Source organism: Symphalangus syndactylus, chromosome 2 (assembly GCF_028878055.3).
Source record: "Symphalangus syndactylus isolate Jambi chromosome 2, NHGRI_mSymSyn1-v2.1_pri, whole genome shotgun sequence".
NCBI lineage: Eukaryota > Metazoa > Chordata > Mammalia > Primates > Hylobatidae > Symphalangus > Symphalangus syndactylus.
Genome location: NC_072424.2, coordinates 121479301 through 121496580, shown reverse-complemented (window position 1 = coordinate 121496580; position 17280 = coordinate 121479301). Strand labels below are relative to the sequence as shown.

The window sequence follows — 17280 nt, the reverse complement described above, 5'->3', positions numbered from 1 at the left end:
AGGCGGAGGTTGCAGTGAGTGAGATTGCGCCATTGCACTCCAGCCTGGGCGAGAGTGAGACTCCGTCTCAAAAAAAAAAAAAAAAAAAAAGAAGTGTCGAACACAAAGCAAGAAGCCCTCTGTGGATCTAGATGTGCAGTGTGGCCTTTGGCTGGTTACGTAACTTCTCCCTGATACAGTAAATTGGGAAAAAGGAAAGATTCCTTCCTCTTCCTCCCAATGATAAATAAAGGCACTTCTAGGCTAGGCACGGTGGCTCACGCCTGTAATCCTAGGAATTTAGGAGGCCGAGGCAGGTGGATCACCTGAGGTCAGGAGTTCAAGACCAGCCTGACTAACATGGTGAAACCCTGTCTCTACTAAAAATACAAAAATTAGCTGTCCGTAATGGCACATGCCTGTAGTCCCTGCTACTCAGGAGACTGAGACAGGAGAATCACTTGAACTCAGGAGGCAGAGGTTGCAGTGAGCCGAGATCACACCACTGCACTCTAGCTTGGATGACAGAGCGAGACTCTGTCTCCAAAAAAAAAAACACTTCCAACTTCTTAGTGGAATAAGATAAGTAAAATCAAAATGCTATCATTTATTAATGCAACCAGAGCAATCCTTAACAAATATCACCTTAAGCAAATCCTTAACTTCGCCCTACTTTCTAGATGTGGAAAATAATCCCAAATAGCAACATTAGGTCTCTATGGTTACAAGAGAATATTATCCTTTAATAGGACCAAACATAACTTTGATCCTTGCCAACCACTTTTCTACATGTGCACTGTGGAAAGCAGGCCAGTCAAACAGAAATAAAGTAATTCTTCAGACATAATCCTTCTTACAGCAAAAACTAGTGTGTGAGGCAAAACCATGTATTAGAGCCACCTTTCAATGATCAGTCCTTTCTGATGTGGGTAGGAAGACACCTTTCAGAGATGCAACTAGTGAATGGTCGAAAGTACTGGCTATGGGACCTCATTGCTTAGGTTCAAATATTGCTTTTGCCTACTGCCAGGTGTGTTTTCTTGGGAAAGTCATCTAAATGTTCTAGCCCCAGTCTCCTCATCAGTAGAACTGGGATAACAGTAGCCCTTAAAGATTGCAGTTCATGAGGTTGTACTGATGATTCAGTGAGTTAATATGAATCAAGTTCTTGGAGCAGGACCCGGTACCTAACAGCATTCAATAAAAATTAGCCATTATTATTACTATTAGGGAGTACACAGTACCTTCAGAAAATCAAAGATCTGATTCCTAGAATGCCACCTAAAAATCTAGACAGGCATTCTTTTTCTATTACTACCAACACAAATAAAAGTCTCCATTTTATTGAGGATAAGTTGCCTTGATTTTCTTTATACAGGAGTATAACTTACTTTTAAATAAGGACAAAAGATAGGAAAATATTTTTTCTAATTTTATTGGCTTCTTAATAGTGGTACATGGCTGTAATTGTGAAGTACATGTTTTGTTAGTATTTTAATTTGTTATAATTTTTAAAATCTTCTATTTCTTTTATAAAGTCTCAAAGCATAGGCAGGGTATGATGGTTCATGCCTGTAATCCCAGCACTTTGAGAGGCCAAGGAGGATGAATTGTTTGAGCCCAGGAGTTTGGGAACAGCCTGGCAACACAGTGAAACCCTGTCTCCACAAAAAACACAAAAATTAGCCGAGTGTGGTGGTGTGTGCCTGTAGTCTCGGCTATTTGGGAGGCTCAGGTGGGAGGATCATCCGAGCCTAGGGAGGTGGAGGATGCAGTGAGTTGTGATTGTGCCACTGCACTCCAGCCTGGGGGAACAGAATGAGACCCCCTTCCCCCACCGAAAAAAAAAGTCCTAAAGCACCCAGTACTACACTTTTGGTTATAGTGGGTATTTAATAAAGAAGCAATTCAAGGCATGTTTTTTTTATTACATCTCATGTATAAGTTATTACATAAAGAACCTATGTGAAGTGCAGCAAAAGTGAGTGTGATAGTCTCTGCCCTTAAATACTTTACATAGTAAATTAGGAGCATAGGACAGACACTTATACAAGAAAACAAGTTAAAATAAACATGTCCTAACGGGAGTACAGGCAAAGGAGGGGTGGCTCCTATCAGCTGGTGCTGAATCAAAGTCAAGAATATCTGCAGGAGGAAGACACATGTTACTGACCGTTGAATGATTGGTAGTATTTCAATAGGTACAGCTGGAGGAAGGAGGTGCTCAGAGGAACAGGAAAGAGCAAGAAGAAAAGCCAGGGGACCAAGAAGGCTTGGGGTATGCTGAGCCAGTGACCCAGCATGACTGAAGTCCAAGGGCTATGGACGAAAAGAAAAGATAAGGTCAGTTTGGGTTAAACTGAGAAGAGCTGAGGAGTCTGGATTTCACTGAAGAAGCAACGCAGACCCAGTCACGCTTTTTGAGCAAGAAGTGACAGGAGCAAAGTCCCATCTGAGGAATGTTTCCTGATGGTGGCATCCAAGAGGATATGGAGGGACAAGAGGGCAGACGGGTGCTCTGCCCACCTATGTTCCCAGATCCACACGTGTTGGGCCACTGCTGCTGACCAGAGCAAGCCCTCCTCTCCCTGCTCACCCAGCTCTTGGGCTATGTCATTTCTAGCAACAGTAGCTCCAGCACCACAGGCTTAGGATCTTAGGAGACTCCTCTTCCAAATCCATTCCCTGTGTTCCACTTCATATAGCAAGTTTCTGTCCTGAGTCCTTTAGTAAGTTCCTGTCCTACTTATCAGCTCCATTCCCTTGTTCTTTAAAAAAGGATAGGGCCATGGGCTGAGCGAGGTGGCTCACGCCTGTACTCTCAGCACTTTGGGAAGCTGAGGTGGGCAGATTGCTTGAGCCCGGGAGTTTGAGACCAGCCTGGGCAACATGGTGAAACCCCATCTCCACTAAAAGTACAGTACAAAAGTACAAAAATTAACTGGGCATCGTGGCATGTGCCTGTGGTCCCAGCTGCTTGGGAGGCTGAGGCGGGAGGATTGCTTGAAGCCGGGAGATTGAGGCTGCAGTGAGCTGTGATAGCACCACTGCACACCAGCCTGGTGACCAGGCCCCTGTTCAAGTCTTTCTGATTCCCATAACAGACACCATCTGCCCCACCTAAATACTCCTACCTGAGAAAAAACACCCTGGTTACTGAGGCCTGTCTGAATTTTCCAATATTGCTCACCCGGATGCTCTGAGGTTTACCCTACCTGTTGGAACTTGTGCCATTTTGTAGTGAAGTACTCATTGCTCTATTTGCCTGGCTTGATACTTGTAAAGTCATTATCTTGGTCACTCGGGTTCCTGACAGCCTGTGACATCCCAAACCTCCTCTGTCAGCCTCACCAGCTAGGCCAGGTTCCCCTCGTAGGTAGGCTTGCTGCCAGAAGCCTACCTCTCCCTGTCTTCTCTAGTGGCCTACAGATTTCTATAGCTAGCTACAAATAAGCACAGCAAAAAAGCTACGTTGCACCAATTGAGACATTAGGTGATAGGACTAGACAACAGGAATTGACAGGATAGGCTGATGTTAAAGACTTTGCATGAGGAGAAAATAACTCAAACGTTTTAGGAACTGATAGAATGTAGAAGATGGTGAGAGAAAGAAGAGTCAAAGAACTCCATGGTTCAAAGTCTGGATGCCAAAGGAAGCCATGTCTATAGTAACAAGGATAGCTGGGGTTGGCAGGGGATCTGTTTTGGTTGGAATGCATTTATACATAGTACTTTTCCACTCCCTCTTCCTTCACTCCCTGTGTCCATCATAGCATTTATTAGTACCTCACCTGTCTAGAATGAAAGCTCCATGAGGGCAGGAACCTCACTTGCTTATTGGCTGCAGAACACCAGCTTCCAGAACAGTGCCTAGCAACTAGCATGTTTTCCACAGAAATACGTATAGACCGTATGAATGGATTTTGAGTTAACATGCTGTCCTCAAATAGTGCTACCCATCAGGTGCTTGGGTAGATGTGCATGGGCATCAGCTGGAGCCTGGGCCAGTTTGAGGGATGTGGGTAGGGGAAAGAAGGGCATATTCAAAGCAACAGAAGGGCTAAGGCACATAGCAACCTTCCCGCTGGGGGTTAGGGGTGATGAGAAGAGGAAGAGAAAAGGCAAAAGAGAGAAAGAGAAGTCAAAGACAAATAAGATAATGGTAGCTTTTGTAAATTAAGAAAGAGGCATTTTGGAAATTAAGGCAGGACTGACTGTTCAGTAATGGCAAATGTTGTAGAGGTTGAAATGAATGAAAATAAGAGAATGACACTAAATTTAATGGTTAGGAGGCTTGGAGTAACCTCGGTGAATACAGGATACAGAGATAGACTGCAGTGGGAAAAGGAATGAGAACGTGGGAAGAAAGTAGAGGCAGCAGAGATAGGTTAGATTTTCAGTAAGTTTGGTCTTGATGGTAATACACTATGAGAAGTTAGAGGAACAACTGTGTTTATTTAGACAGGGTGATTGTACTCTCAGCTTTGGGGAGACACAAGCATATATAAAAATCCAAAGGAAGGATGTTTATATCCTCACCTCCCACCAAATCAAATCAAATCAAAGCAAAATGGGAAAAAATGATTATGTAGGGAAAAAAAAGATTTAAATGCCATTTTGAGTTCTAACAATAGGGAAGGGATACAAGAACCTAGAGCTTAGGTGGGACCTCTCACGCAGGAGAAGAAAAGCAATGAAGAAGGGTATCTGAGGGAAGTGGCCAGAAAAGAGACCTATTCTCCTGCCCTAGAATCTAACAGCCAGACACTGAACAGCCTAAATCAGAGTTGAAGATACTGGAAACTTTCTGCTTTAAAACAAGGCCAGAGAACTGGAAGCTGGGGCATAAGCCCAGCCTGCCTTATAGGGAAAGATGTCCTTTGGACGTAGAATGAGCATTCCAAAATACAACTGACTCAAGGACCACCAAAACAGGCCACGAATGGGACCTTTCTTACCTCCCACTACAATAATAAACATGTTATTACAATGCATTAATAAATTAGTGTTACATCCTATCTACTACCAATTAAGAATTCCTATAACAGAAACCCATACTAGGAAAAGTGGTATTTATCACTGCACAGCAGAACACAATAAGGTTCATATCCATGTGAATACCAACCCAGGAGTTTAAGAGAAGGACAAACGTAGAAGAGTTACTTTTCTTGGAAGAAATGAACTTTCTTTTACACCTCAAGATATTGTGGGTCTGGCCTAAGGTGTACTTCATTGATTATCAGATAGCAAATGGCCCTGATCATATCCAAACAGCTTGATTCCACTGCTTGAGATAATTTTTTAAAGAAGAAAATAACTTTCTCTTGGTTATATCCAAATATTAGTTTTGTGCAAAAGTAATTGCGGTGTTTTGCCACTAAAAGTAATGGCAAAAATCGCAACTACTTTTGCACCAACTGAATACATCAGTTTTCCTCTAGATGTGACATTTCTCCAATGTGAAAAAAGCTAACGTATGATACACCCTTTTGAATCTTATGTTCATTTTCGTACCTTACGTCTGGAGCCCTGTTCCCATCTTGGGTAGTCTTGGTAACGTGAAGAGCCAGATTCTCCCAATGCTTAAGCACATGTGAGAGGCAGGCACTTGAAGAAGACCAGTGAGGTTCCTTCCACGACCAAAAACCAGAGGAGAACAAGATGCCCCGCCAGGGACTGGAAGGGGTCAAGGGTGTAAGGGTGTCTCTGGGGACCAACAACAGAATCAGGAACTGAAGCACCTCCGAGTTTAGCACATTCAACTCCCTGATTTTGCAGGTGAGAAAACTGAGGCTGATCTGACCTGTTCAAAGTCACCCAGCCGGGTGTCCTCACACAGCACAGCACTCTGTCCCTCACCTCTCACTGCCTCCTAACCCAGAAAGCCACTTAGGTACTGAAGAGGACCCAATAACCAAACTAGCATTATTTTCCCCTAAGCCAAGTTTCTCTTCTTTCTCTATCTTTTTATTACAGAAATTTTCCAACATCTATAAGCAGAGAAATGAGAATAATAACCACAATGGACCCATTGCCCAGCTTAAACAACCCATTGCCAGTCTTCCTTTACCTATAATCTTACCTACCTCACCCTCCTCCAGGATTATTTTGAAACAAATTCCAGGTAGCTTATCATTATCTCTTGTTAAATATAAAATGCTCAAATAAACTATATAGCTGCAAATGCATCCAAGACCACTTTCTTTGGGGAGCTTTGATGCTCCTATTCCATATCCTTGCATTGTGTGTAGTATTTTTAATTTCATTTCACAGCTCTAGAACAAAACCCTAGCTCTTGTCTTAGTACAGACCAATAAGATATGTTCTGTGACCCTGTACATCCACTAACGATATTAGACTGTGGTGCAATGAGGAATTCTGATGAAGGGATTGCCTTGCACAGTAAGCATGGGGAACGTTGAACTTACCAAACACTTTTCTATCTTAGACACAATTCACTCACGCTGGCACTTGTTTAAATTGGGCTGAATTCTGGCCTGACATTTAAAGCCAACTTCATCCACAAGTCGATATGAAAGGCACTAAGCAATGTCACTCTTAAGGTTTAACAAATCTACAAACTAAATTAACAATCAAACATATTCACACCAATAGGGTTGTGCCTCTACTCTCTTAAGACAGAGACCATTTATTTGTCCTAAGGATATGATAGAAATCTAAAATCAAATATAACAAAACTTTTCTTTCATATAGCCACTTAAATCTTTCCTAAAGAATAAATACATCAAAAAATACATTTTTTAATCCTTAACAAGACCGTTAACATTATGTTACGTGTACAGCAGTATAGTCTACTAGTTAAATCATTAAATATTTATATATTAATATAAATAGTATAGTCTAACTAGTTAAACATATATCTAACATCATGTGTATATAAAAATGGATACCTGCCATCACAATGTTGACGAATAGCATTTCCACTTACCATTTTCCACTATTTCACTCCCTGGCCTCACCAATCCATTTTTTTATATAAATTTACAAATATATATTTTTAAATAAGAATATATTAGAAAGTCAAGGTCACTACAGAAAGAAGGCAAATCAGAACTCTTAAGTTGTTTCATCCTTATTTTATTCTTAAAATAAAGAATTGTATTTCAAATATGGATTAATTTTTTTCTGGGAAAAAAACACTGTAAAACATAATTTCCTACCTTTTAAAACATTTTATGATTTATCCCATCTTCTAACAAGTTATGATACTCATACCTGCTGAGGTTTCTCTAAATTTGTCGCTGGTCTTCTTTTTCCTCCATTTCCAAGGCTTAAAGATTTTACCAATGGTGGATAGTTTCCCCTTTCTCTTGAAAGGAGGTGTTTGGGAACCTGCTGTGGGGCCATCTGAGTTTGCTATAGAAGCTTTGTCCAGTCCGTCAACTGTATAAAGAAAGATATAGACAGAGAAAGGTTGTAAAAAAGGTTGTAATAAAACAACATCATCGATTGGTCCCTGGGCTGTTAACAGTAAGCACGTCCACTCTAATTGGAATCTCACATAAAGTTTATTTGTCCCATTTCACAGCTGCTAGGACTCCCCTCATATCAATCAGTCAATCAGAAATTACAGCCCACTTAGAAAATCATTCTGGGGAAACAGACTAGAAGCAAGAGACTTACATTATAGATGGGGCCAGACAAATGAGTGTCTGTGCAACACAGCTGAATCCATCTGCAACAACCCCATCAATATTTTGTACAGGAATAGAGTATTCTAAGTATTTGTGAAATAGGCTGTTCCTCCAGAGACTAGTCTGACATTCTCAGTAATGAATATTACAGTTATGGTGTAGTTAAAATCATGGTTTCTCTTTCACAAAATAAAATTTGGTGCCAGGAAGCTAAATTCTATTTTTACAAGCTAAAACTATCTTTTGCTTCTATTACAAAAAATGTTTTGAGCTTCAAAGAAACTGATAACTACACTAACAACAAGAAATATGTGGAAAATTTGGGTGCTGTGTGTGATAAAAACATGTCTTTGTATGTCTTCACTATTTTATTAATCAGAAGAAATGCACAAAATCTTAAGTTGCCTTGCTTGCAATGTGTTCTAGGCTGACGGAAGATAGCAATGACTTACGTTACACCAACTATCAAATTTTAATGGCAAAGAACTGGAAGCAGGCCAAAATGGATGAACTATAATAGTATTCCATCAATAAAATAGCACTTCAAATTATGGCAAAAAAAAAAAAGAAAAAATCAAAACAGTAATTTCTTCTTGGAGGTAGAAATGACCTGAGAAGAAACTTGAGGGAACGTATAGGGGTGATGGAAATTATCTCAACGATGGTTGGATTACCCAAAACTCATCAAATGGTATTTACAATTTTTTGCATTTCACTTTATGTGAAATTTACCTTTAAAAAACCATGAACAGACAGTGAAGTCTAATTAATGACATGTATGCTGAAGTGTTTAGAGGTGAAGTGTACTGATGTCCGTCAAAAATAATAAATGGATAGATAGATGGAATAAACAGATGGATAAAAGTGCAATAAAGTAAAATATAGCAAAATGTTAAGTGTTGAATCCAGCTGATAGATATGCATATGGGGTGTGATACCAATTCTTTTATCTTCTCTGTATTTTTAAAAACTTTCTTAATATAATATTGGTAATAGTAAAACAAATAAAAACAAAAATTGAATAGCAAGGACTTCTGCTTCCAAGAAGATAAAACAGACTTACTTTTTCTTTTTGAGACAGAGTCTTGCTCTGTTGCCCAGGCTGGAGTGCAGTGGCGCAATCTCAGCTCACTGCAACCACCGCCTCCTGGGTTCAAGCAATTCTCCTGCCTCAGCCTCCCAAGTAGCTGGGACTGACTACAGGCACATGCCACCAGGCCCGGCTAATTTTTGTATTTTTAGTAGAGACGGGGTTTCACCATGTTGCCCAGGCTGGTCTCGAACTCCTGACCTCAAGTGATCCACCCGCCTCAGCCTCCCAAACTGCTGGGATAACCGGTGTGAGCCACCACACGTAGCCCAAACTTAAGGTTTTCTTATTCCTCTGGCTAAATACAACTAAAAAAAAAAAAAAAAAAAAAAACAAAACAACCACCACCACCACCATGGATGTTACATACAAATGTATGAAAATTCTGTAAGGCCAAGAGAAGGTAGACAAGCCTGGGACCTCAGAACCCAAGAAACAACACGGTGGTTAGATTCCTGGGTTTTCTTTTTGCCTCAAATATCCCAGACTCAAATATCGTAGTTGAAGAAGTCAGAAACCTCGAAAGGCCGACAAGCATGGAAGCCAGCAACCCAGAAACACCAATGGGCACAGACCACAAACGTCTGCACTCTCTAGCCACGTAACCAGGAAAGGGGCAGAGTAGCAACATAAGAAACTTTTAGACAATAACTGCTCTACTACAGCCGAGCACCATAGAAGAACCTGTGACCATGCATGCCAGCAAAGGCTGAATGGAGTTACTAGATTTCCACCCTCATGAGGCTCTGAAAAGGACCCCTAATACCCCCACTAGAGTGGTGTCAGAGAATACCAAGCAGGAAACTAGCACCTTTATGCCTGGTGGCTGATAATGAAGCATCTTCCACAGTTCCAGTGGAGACCATGTAGGAAGCCCTGACATCCATCCCTACCCAGCAATAACTGGGTATCTCTCCCCTTCCCCCCAATACAGAGGTGGCCAAATCATTGCACACTGAGAACAAGACCACCCCAACTGTGGTATCAAGGGAGACCACATGGGGATCTGGAAATTCTACCTGTGCCCAACAGTAACAAGCACACCACACACACATACACAGGAACTGGGATTTTTACCTCCATGCAGGGGCAACAAGGCGGCACCCACTGCTTCCCCTGCTATAGAGGTGTCAGACAAAGCCAGTTAAAACCAAAGGTTTCAAACAAGATCTAGAGTCACATAACATGATACAAAAATGTCCAAGTTTCCATCGAAAATCACTTGACACACTGAGAACCAGGAAAATCTCAAACTGAATGAAGAAAAACAATCAGTAGATGCCACTTCCTAAATCCTTATGAGTTCTCCTTCCACACAAATAGAAATAAATCCTATTCCTCCCACTAGTGAAGTCTACTCTAATTTCAGGTACTATCTGGGCAGAGATGGGCAGACACTGTGCATTGCTAGGGAAAATTGGAGATTCAAGTCCTACGCTAACTGATTCTTCTGAAAGTGGTTCCTAACCCTACTTTCAGCCATAGCACAACAGATATACAGGGGACAGACTGATTTTGAAGCTAATTCAGAGTAAAGGAGCAAAATATTTATTACTTCAATTCAACTCCTGTCCAACTTCCCTCCTTGAACCAGAGGTCAAACCCAGGGGGGAACTGAAAGTATGGTTTTACTTCTTCATGAAGACTTTGTGCTGAACTCTCATGGAAGGGCTTAACTTTGAACAAATTAAATGTTGTAAAATACAAAAGGGCTGATTATTATGAACATAGAAACAAAAGTTTCCATCTCAAATTCATCTCTGTGGCTACATGTCCAGTTTTCATTTTCTTACAATATATGGGATCTTTCTCTCCCAACCCACATATCCAGTTCCCTGATGCTCCATAAAAATTCTACTTTCCCTCTGAAGCAATTAAGAACGGCCTATGTTTCCCCTATCATAAACCATACTTGCAATTAGAAACCATATGTTGGCACAGTTGGCGGATGTGCCATTGTACTTCTCTTAAATCATGAACGTGACGACCACTGTCATCTGCTTTTGAGTAGTATGAGCAGAATATTAACTCTCCTCTTTAGATACCCAGGACACTGGGCATTGCTATTGATATTTCTATAATTTTTCTTGTGGATCAGTTTTCTATTAAAATCTATTTGAAACTTTCCATAAATTCTTTCACAGTAAGTCTGGTGAATTTTGCATTTCCATGCAGATAAGAACAAATTGCCAGGTAAATCCCAGATGAAAGGTAAAATTTCCTGATGGTTTTCAATGTTAATTGTGATCCATTTTTATGTTACTGAGAGTAATTTGTCATTCATCAGAACTTACCTTTTCACACTTGAGTTCTACATTTTAAAACACAGCATTTTTTTTTTTGACGGAGTCTCGCTCTTTAGCCCAGGCCGGAGTGCAGTGGCGCTATCTCGGCTCACTGCAAGCTCCACTTCCCGAGTTCACGCCATTCTCCTGCCTCAGCCTCCCTGGTAGCTGGGACTACAGGCGCCCGCCATCGTGTTTGGCTAATTTTTTGTATTTTTAGTAGAGACAGGGTTTCACCGTGTTAGCCAGGATGGTCTCGATCTCCTGACCTTGTGATCCGCCTGCCTCAGCTTCCCAAAGTGCTGGGATTACAGGTGTGAGCCACCGCGCCCGGCCAACACAGCATATTTTGAAATACAGTCATTAGCTAATCAAATGTAGACTTTAAATGACACAACTCGGTCTATCTTCCCACTGAAACAAGCCCACCCCTAACAGAATTTCCCCACACCACCAATTGCTAAGAAATCAGAAAATACATACAGGTTTTTTTATTTAAACAGAAATGTATCAGCTAGGCAGTTCCAGCGCAAATGTGACCATATAAGCCAAAAACAAACGAGGCTAGATAATTATCATATTGTTAAGGTTTAGAAATGTATCCTCACCCAAATCTCATGTCAAACTGTAATCCTTAGTGTTGGAGGTGGAAACTAGTGGAAGGTATGGATCATGGCGGCAGAGTATTCATGAATTGTTTAGCACCGTCCCCTCTTGATACTCTATAGTGAGTGAAATCATATGAATTCCAGTTGTTTAAAATTGTGTAGCACCTCCCTCTCTCTTCCTCCTGCTCCAGCCATGTAAGACATGCCTGCTTCCCCTTCACTCACGTACCATGATTGTAAGTTTCCTGAGACCTTCCCAGAAGCTAAGCAGAAGCTGGCCTGCACAACTATGAGCCAATTAAACCTCTTTTCTACATAAATTACCCAGTCTCTGGTATTTCTTTACAGCAGTGCGAGAACAGACTAATACACATATGAAATAAATTGTAGGTTTGAATAGTCTTCCCTTTGAGATTTGATAAATAAATGATAGGGATTCTTAGAAAAATTGAATCTACTTAATAGAGTTTGTTGTATGTTTATACTATTTAATAGTTATGATATTTTAGATACCAATTTTTCACCACACATAATTATTTCAGGCACTGAGAAACTGAGACAAATGTGGCATAGTATTCCAACTCACAAATGTTGTAACTGAAGGACCATTTAGAAAAGAATCTCCATAAAAGAACTCCTGGTACTAATTTCGTACTAACTGACAGCCGCCCTGCGGAAAAAAGTAGGTGGCAAAAAACACGGTCTCAACTTTTCTCCAAATATCCTTAAATATCTGAAGGTCGATGAGAATGCATTTTTGAAGCCCAATCATAGCAAAAATAACTAGGAGAAATCACGTGTGGTAAATAATGCTTTGATAACACTCTGCTGTGTGAGCTTTAAGAAAGTTAAAACAAAACACTAAGGATATCAAACTTTATTTCCTTAAAATATGGTTTCCAGGCTTTGTTATTTTTTGTGCTTTATTATGTTTTTACAATATTAAGATTATCTGTGTATATTTTTATTTCTATTACAGTTTTTGTATTTCTATTATAATTCTGTCACTTTCCCCTTTAAAAGCCACAGAACATATGGCAAAGAAAAATTAGAACAGTGCTTAGGGAAGATTTAACTTTATTGCCTACATTTACATGAGGTCTCTTTCTCTCCCTCAATTGAAACGATAACTTAAGATATATGCTATCATTAAACAAGGGCGGATGTACAACATCTGGGCACAGAAGCAACCCACTACTGGTTAGGGTGAACTGATGGTATAAGCCAGTGATGAGGTCAGGGTGAACTGATGGTATAAGCCATCACAGATGAGCTTGGATCATGGTTTCTAAGGCAGCCAAGTGGCTATCCTTGCCTTCTGTTGTCTAAAGGAGTTCCTTACTCTCTTGCTAATCAGAGTTTACAGCAGATTGGGTCAAATATCTTCCTTTTAAGGGTAAGATAAATGGCAAGTGGAGAAGAAGAGAAAATGAACAGAAGAATCAAAATGTGTGGCATCACACGGGGTGCAGGTTAAAAATTCTGAAACCGCTGAACATGTATATTGGGATCAAACAAGGAAGTATGTGAATGGTAGATGGTGGAAGCCAGGTTTCTCACCACTGGAGAGAGAAATTGCAGATAAGTGAGAGAGTAAAGCTAGAATGATCCATGCTGCCCTGATTAGAGTTGGAGACATCTGCATGAACCCATGTTTGGCCAGGTAGACAGATAGATAAGTAAATGAATTATAGACATGTATATATGCATGGGTTTGCTTACACACATGTATTTGCTAGCTCTGTCCTCTCAGAAGGCCTAGAAGCAGTAACACCCCAGTAGCAACGAGCATGCCCAAAACACAGATCTTGGTTTCTAATAGCATTCTCCAATAGACAAACACCACCTCCTTACAGAAAAGGCTGCTTCCAGAGCTGGGGCATGGAAAACACTAGATGAGCCCTGCAACATCTTGTAGTCCCAGAAAGTGCTCAAAAAGAAAACCAATGGGAGGAGGTAGGCTAAAGGGACAGAGGAGCCCACTCAAGAGTTTCCAAAGGCCAAAGCTGGAATAATCTCAGCAACAAAGTAAAAATATAGTATTAGATTATAACCCAAAGTATAAAATAAACATCCACAAATCCATACTCATATAGATAACTATTGAATGAATAAATGAATGTGGCAGAAGAGGTAAGTCCTTACAGAATTCCAAATAATTTATATACATAACCCTCTCTCAAGAAAGTGGAGCTTAACTCCTGACTGCTTAAATGTGGGCTACCCATAGTGACTTCCTTCCAAAGAGTGCGGTATGGAAAGAGAGGAGAAAGGTGTGGCTTTACAGTGAAGACGCTGACAAACAGGACCTTAGCCAGGGATCGAGGTTCACATCATCAGTGATAAGTTGTGCTGACAGTATGTACTCTTGATATGATATAGGGAGAATGGTACTTCAAAACCCACAACCCTGTAGTAACTACAAGGGAAACATTAGGCAAAACTAAATTGAGAAACATTTCTAAAATACCTGACCAGTACATCTCAAAACTTTCAAGGTCTGGCCAGGCATGGTGGCTCATGCCTGTAATCCCAGCACTTTGGAAGGCTGAGGTGGGCGGATCACACGAGGTCAGGAGTTCGAGACCAGCCTGGGCAACATGGTGAAACCCCTCCTCTATTAAAAATACAAAAGTCAGCCAGGCTTGGTAGCAGGCGCTTGGAATCTCAGCTACTTGGGAGGCTGAGGCAGGAGAATCACTTGAACCCAGCAAGTGGAGGCTGCAATGAGCCAAGATCACACCACTTTACTCCAGCCTGGGCTACAGAGCAAGACTTATCTCAAAAACAAAACAAGGCCGGGCACGGTGTCTCACGCCTATAATCCCAGCAATTTGGGAGGCCGAGGCGGGCGGATCACAAGGTCAGGAGATAGAGACCATCCTGGCTAACACAGTGAAACCCCGTCTCTACTAAAAATACAAAACATTATCCGGGCATGGTGGCATGTGCATGTAGTCCCAGCTACTCGGGAGGCTGAGGCAGGAGGATCTTTGAACCCAGGAGGCAGAGATTGCAGTGAGCCGAGATCGCACCACTGCACTCCAGCCTGGGCAACAGAGCGAGATCCCATCTCAAAGACAAAAACAAAAACAAAACTGCTGAGGTCATTCAAAACAAGGAAGGTTTGAGAAACTGTCAGACCGGAGGAGCCTAAGAAGACACCACTGCTACATGTAACATGGCATCCTGAATACATCCTGGAACAAAAAAAGACGACATTAGGGAAAAACTACTGAAATCCTAATAGACTGTGGAGTTCAGTTAACAGGAATAATATCAGTGTTTGCTCCTTGGTTGTAACAAATGTATCATGCTGATATAAGATCTCTCTGTACCATTTTTTCAACTTTTCTGCAAATCTAAAACTATTCTAAAATCAACTTTATATTTTAAAATGTGGCATTTGCTATCATGGAGGTAAATGAGGATAAAGATTTTTTTCTTAGGAGTGAGGAGGTCAGCTCGAAGGGACCTCGGTGCCTACTGTCTTTTACCAACAGTAAAGATTTCAGCTGAAAGGAGTTTTGGAAAGTAATATGCTTCAGACTTGGCCATCATTCTCTCCAAAATTCTCCCTTTACTAATACTTCCATTCCCAGTATTCTGTAAGTAAGAGAACATTTAAATGGCTGTTTCAACACTTTTTAGCACATGATGGATCCAGATAAGGTAAGTAGTATTCAACATCTTGCAAAATGGTAGACAATGGGCCCAGCTCCGGCACGCATCAGGAGGTATTCATCCACAGTTAGTGTATAAACCATACACAGAGAAGAGATTCCAAACATCCCTCCACCAAACACACACACACACACACACACACACACACACACACACACACACCCATGATGGACTTACCATGAAGTGAATAAATCAAGGCTGGCCTACCTTTTAAAGTAATGCCAAGAAAAATTTTCTCATTATCAGTACTGTGTTCATCAGAGACATATGATACATATTTATGGGGAAAAAAACAAATTTATAGTCATGTCCTTGAACATGTGAAATGGTTAAATGTAAAAATTTTTAAAGGAACGATCTAAATATCTAAATAATCTAAAAATTTTAGATTATTTTTTAACTTTCTATATATAAATGTATTCCCTCACTTAAAAATCTGAAAATAATAGAATTTTAGAGTTAGAAAAGATCTTGGCTCAGAAGAAAATTGCTTTTTATCAGCTGATGGTTCCTTTAATCAGCATTAAGGTAATAATCATGGCTAAAGTATTTTAAAAATTATTTCACCATCATCTTTTTAAATCCCCAAGAGTAAAAGAACAGAATGTAAGCAAGAAATTAAATTTAAAGAAAAAGAATAGAATGTGAAAACATTACCATATTAGAGTGTATTGAAAGGATTTTAGTCGCTCTGGAGGAAGATTGGTCATAACCCTGCTATTCACACTTGCCTCTCAATTTGCCAATTTCCATTCCCCCATCACTTGAAAGAAACTACAAAGTTATCTGTAGGGAGTTGGGATAAGATCAGTAGTTCCCACGGTCATTAAAATTAACACTATGGAGATTTTCCAAAAAGATTTTTTTGAGGCATACAGACAGAATGTAAATGATATTGCACTTACAATCCCATTCAGACCAAAGTATCAATCATTTCAAAGCCCCAGAAAGCCTCCTTATGCTTCTTCCAAATCAATAGCCACCCTCTCACCTTTATTCCCCCAGAAAACCACTATTTTGACTCCCAGCAGCATTGATTTGTGTTACCTGTTTTTTGTTTTTGGTTTTTTTTTTACCATGTTGCCCAGGCTGGTCTCAGACTTCTGGACTCAAGTGATCCACCTGCCTGGGCCTCCCAAAGTGCTGGGATTACAGGTGTTAGCCACTGTGCCTGGCCTGTTTTACCTCTTCTTGAACTTTAACTGAGTGGAATCACACAATATAATCTTTTGTATTTCTTTCACTGAATGTCTGTGAGATTCATCTATGGAACTTTTTTCCCTTACTTGGTTTCTGGGAAAGCTAATCTACTTCTCTACCATCTTTTGATGTTGCCCTGAAGCCATGATAAATTAGAATTTCAGGCCGGGCGCGGTGGCTCACGCTTGTAATCCCAGCACTTTGGGAGGCCGAGGCGGGCGGATCACGAGGTCAGGAGATCAAGACCATCCTGGCTAACACGGTGAAACCCCATCTCTACTAAAAATACAAAAAATTAGCCGGGTGCGGTGGCTGACTCCTGTAGTCCCAGCTGCTTGGGGGGCTGAGGCAGGAGAATGGCGTGAACCCGGGAGGCGGAGCTTGCAGTGAGCTGAGATCGCGCCACTGCGCTCCAGCCTGGGCGACAGAGGGAGACTCTGTCCCAAAAAAAAAAAAAAAAATTAGAATTTCACTGAAGCAAGGCTAAAGGTAGAGAAGTAGTTTATTTTCTGTAAAAAAAAAAAAAAAAAAAGTTGTATATATATTCTTACAATGCATATTAGAGCACTCAGTAGTTCTGAGCAGTGTAATTTATAAAAAGCACTGGGTTGCAGTGTTATCCACTATGGGACAACTATCATGTTTAGTACTTTCATATTATGCTATATGTTAAAGCCCTATATATAAGGAAATTGGGAGCCAGGAAGGCTATCTGGCTTCCCAAATTGTTAACTAGTGAAAGAGATAAGAGTCTAGGTCACCTGATTCCTGATCCAGGC

At 40.7% G+C, this 17280-nt stretch overlaps 1 protein-coding gene across 6 annotated transcripts in view; it reads right to left on the bottom strand.

The window, feature by feature from the left end:
* Positions 1–17280, bottom strand: part of PHACTR2 (phosphatase and actin regulator 2) — a 295326-nt gene that overhangs the window by 112900 nt on the left and 165146 nt on the right. For all 6 annotated transcript variants that reach the window (XM_055266059.2, XM_055266069.2, XM_055266034.2 and 3 more), the window contains exon 2: positions 7216–7383. In XM_055266059.2, coding sequence (XP_055122034.2) covers positions 7216–7383 — 168 coding nt within the window. The remainder of the gene's footprint in view (positions 1–7215; positions 7384–17280) is intronic.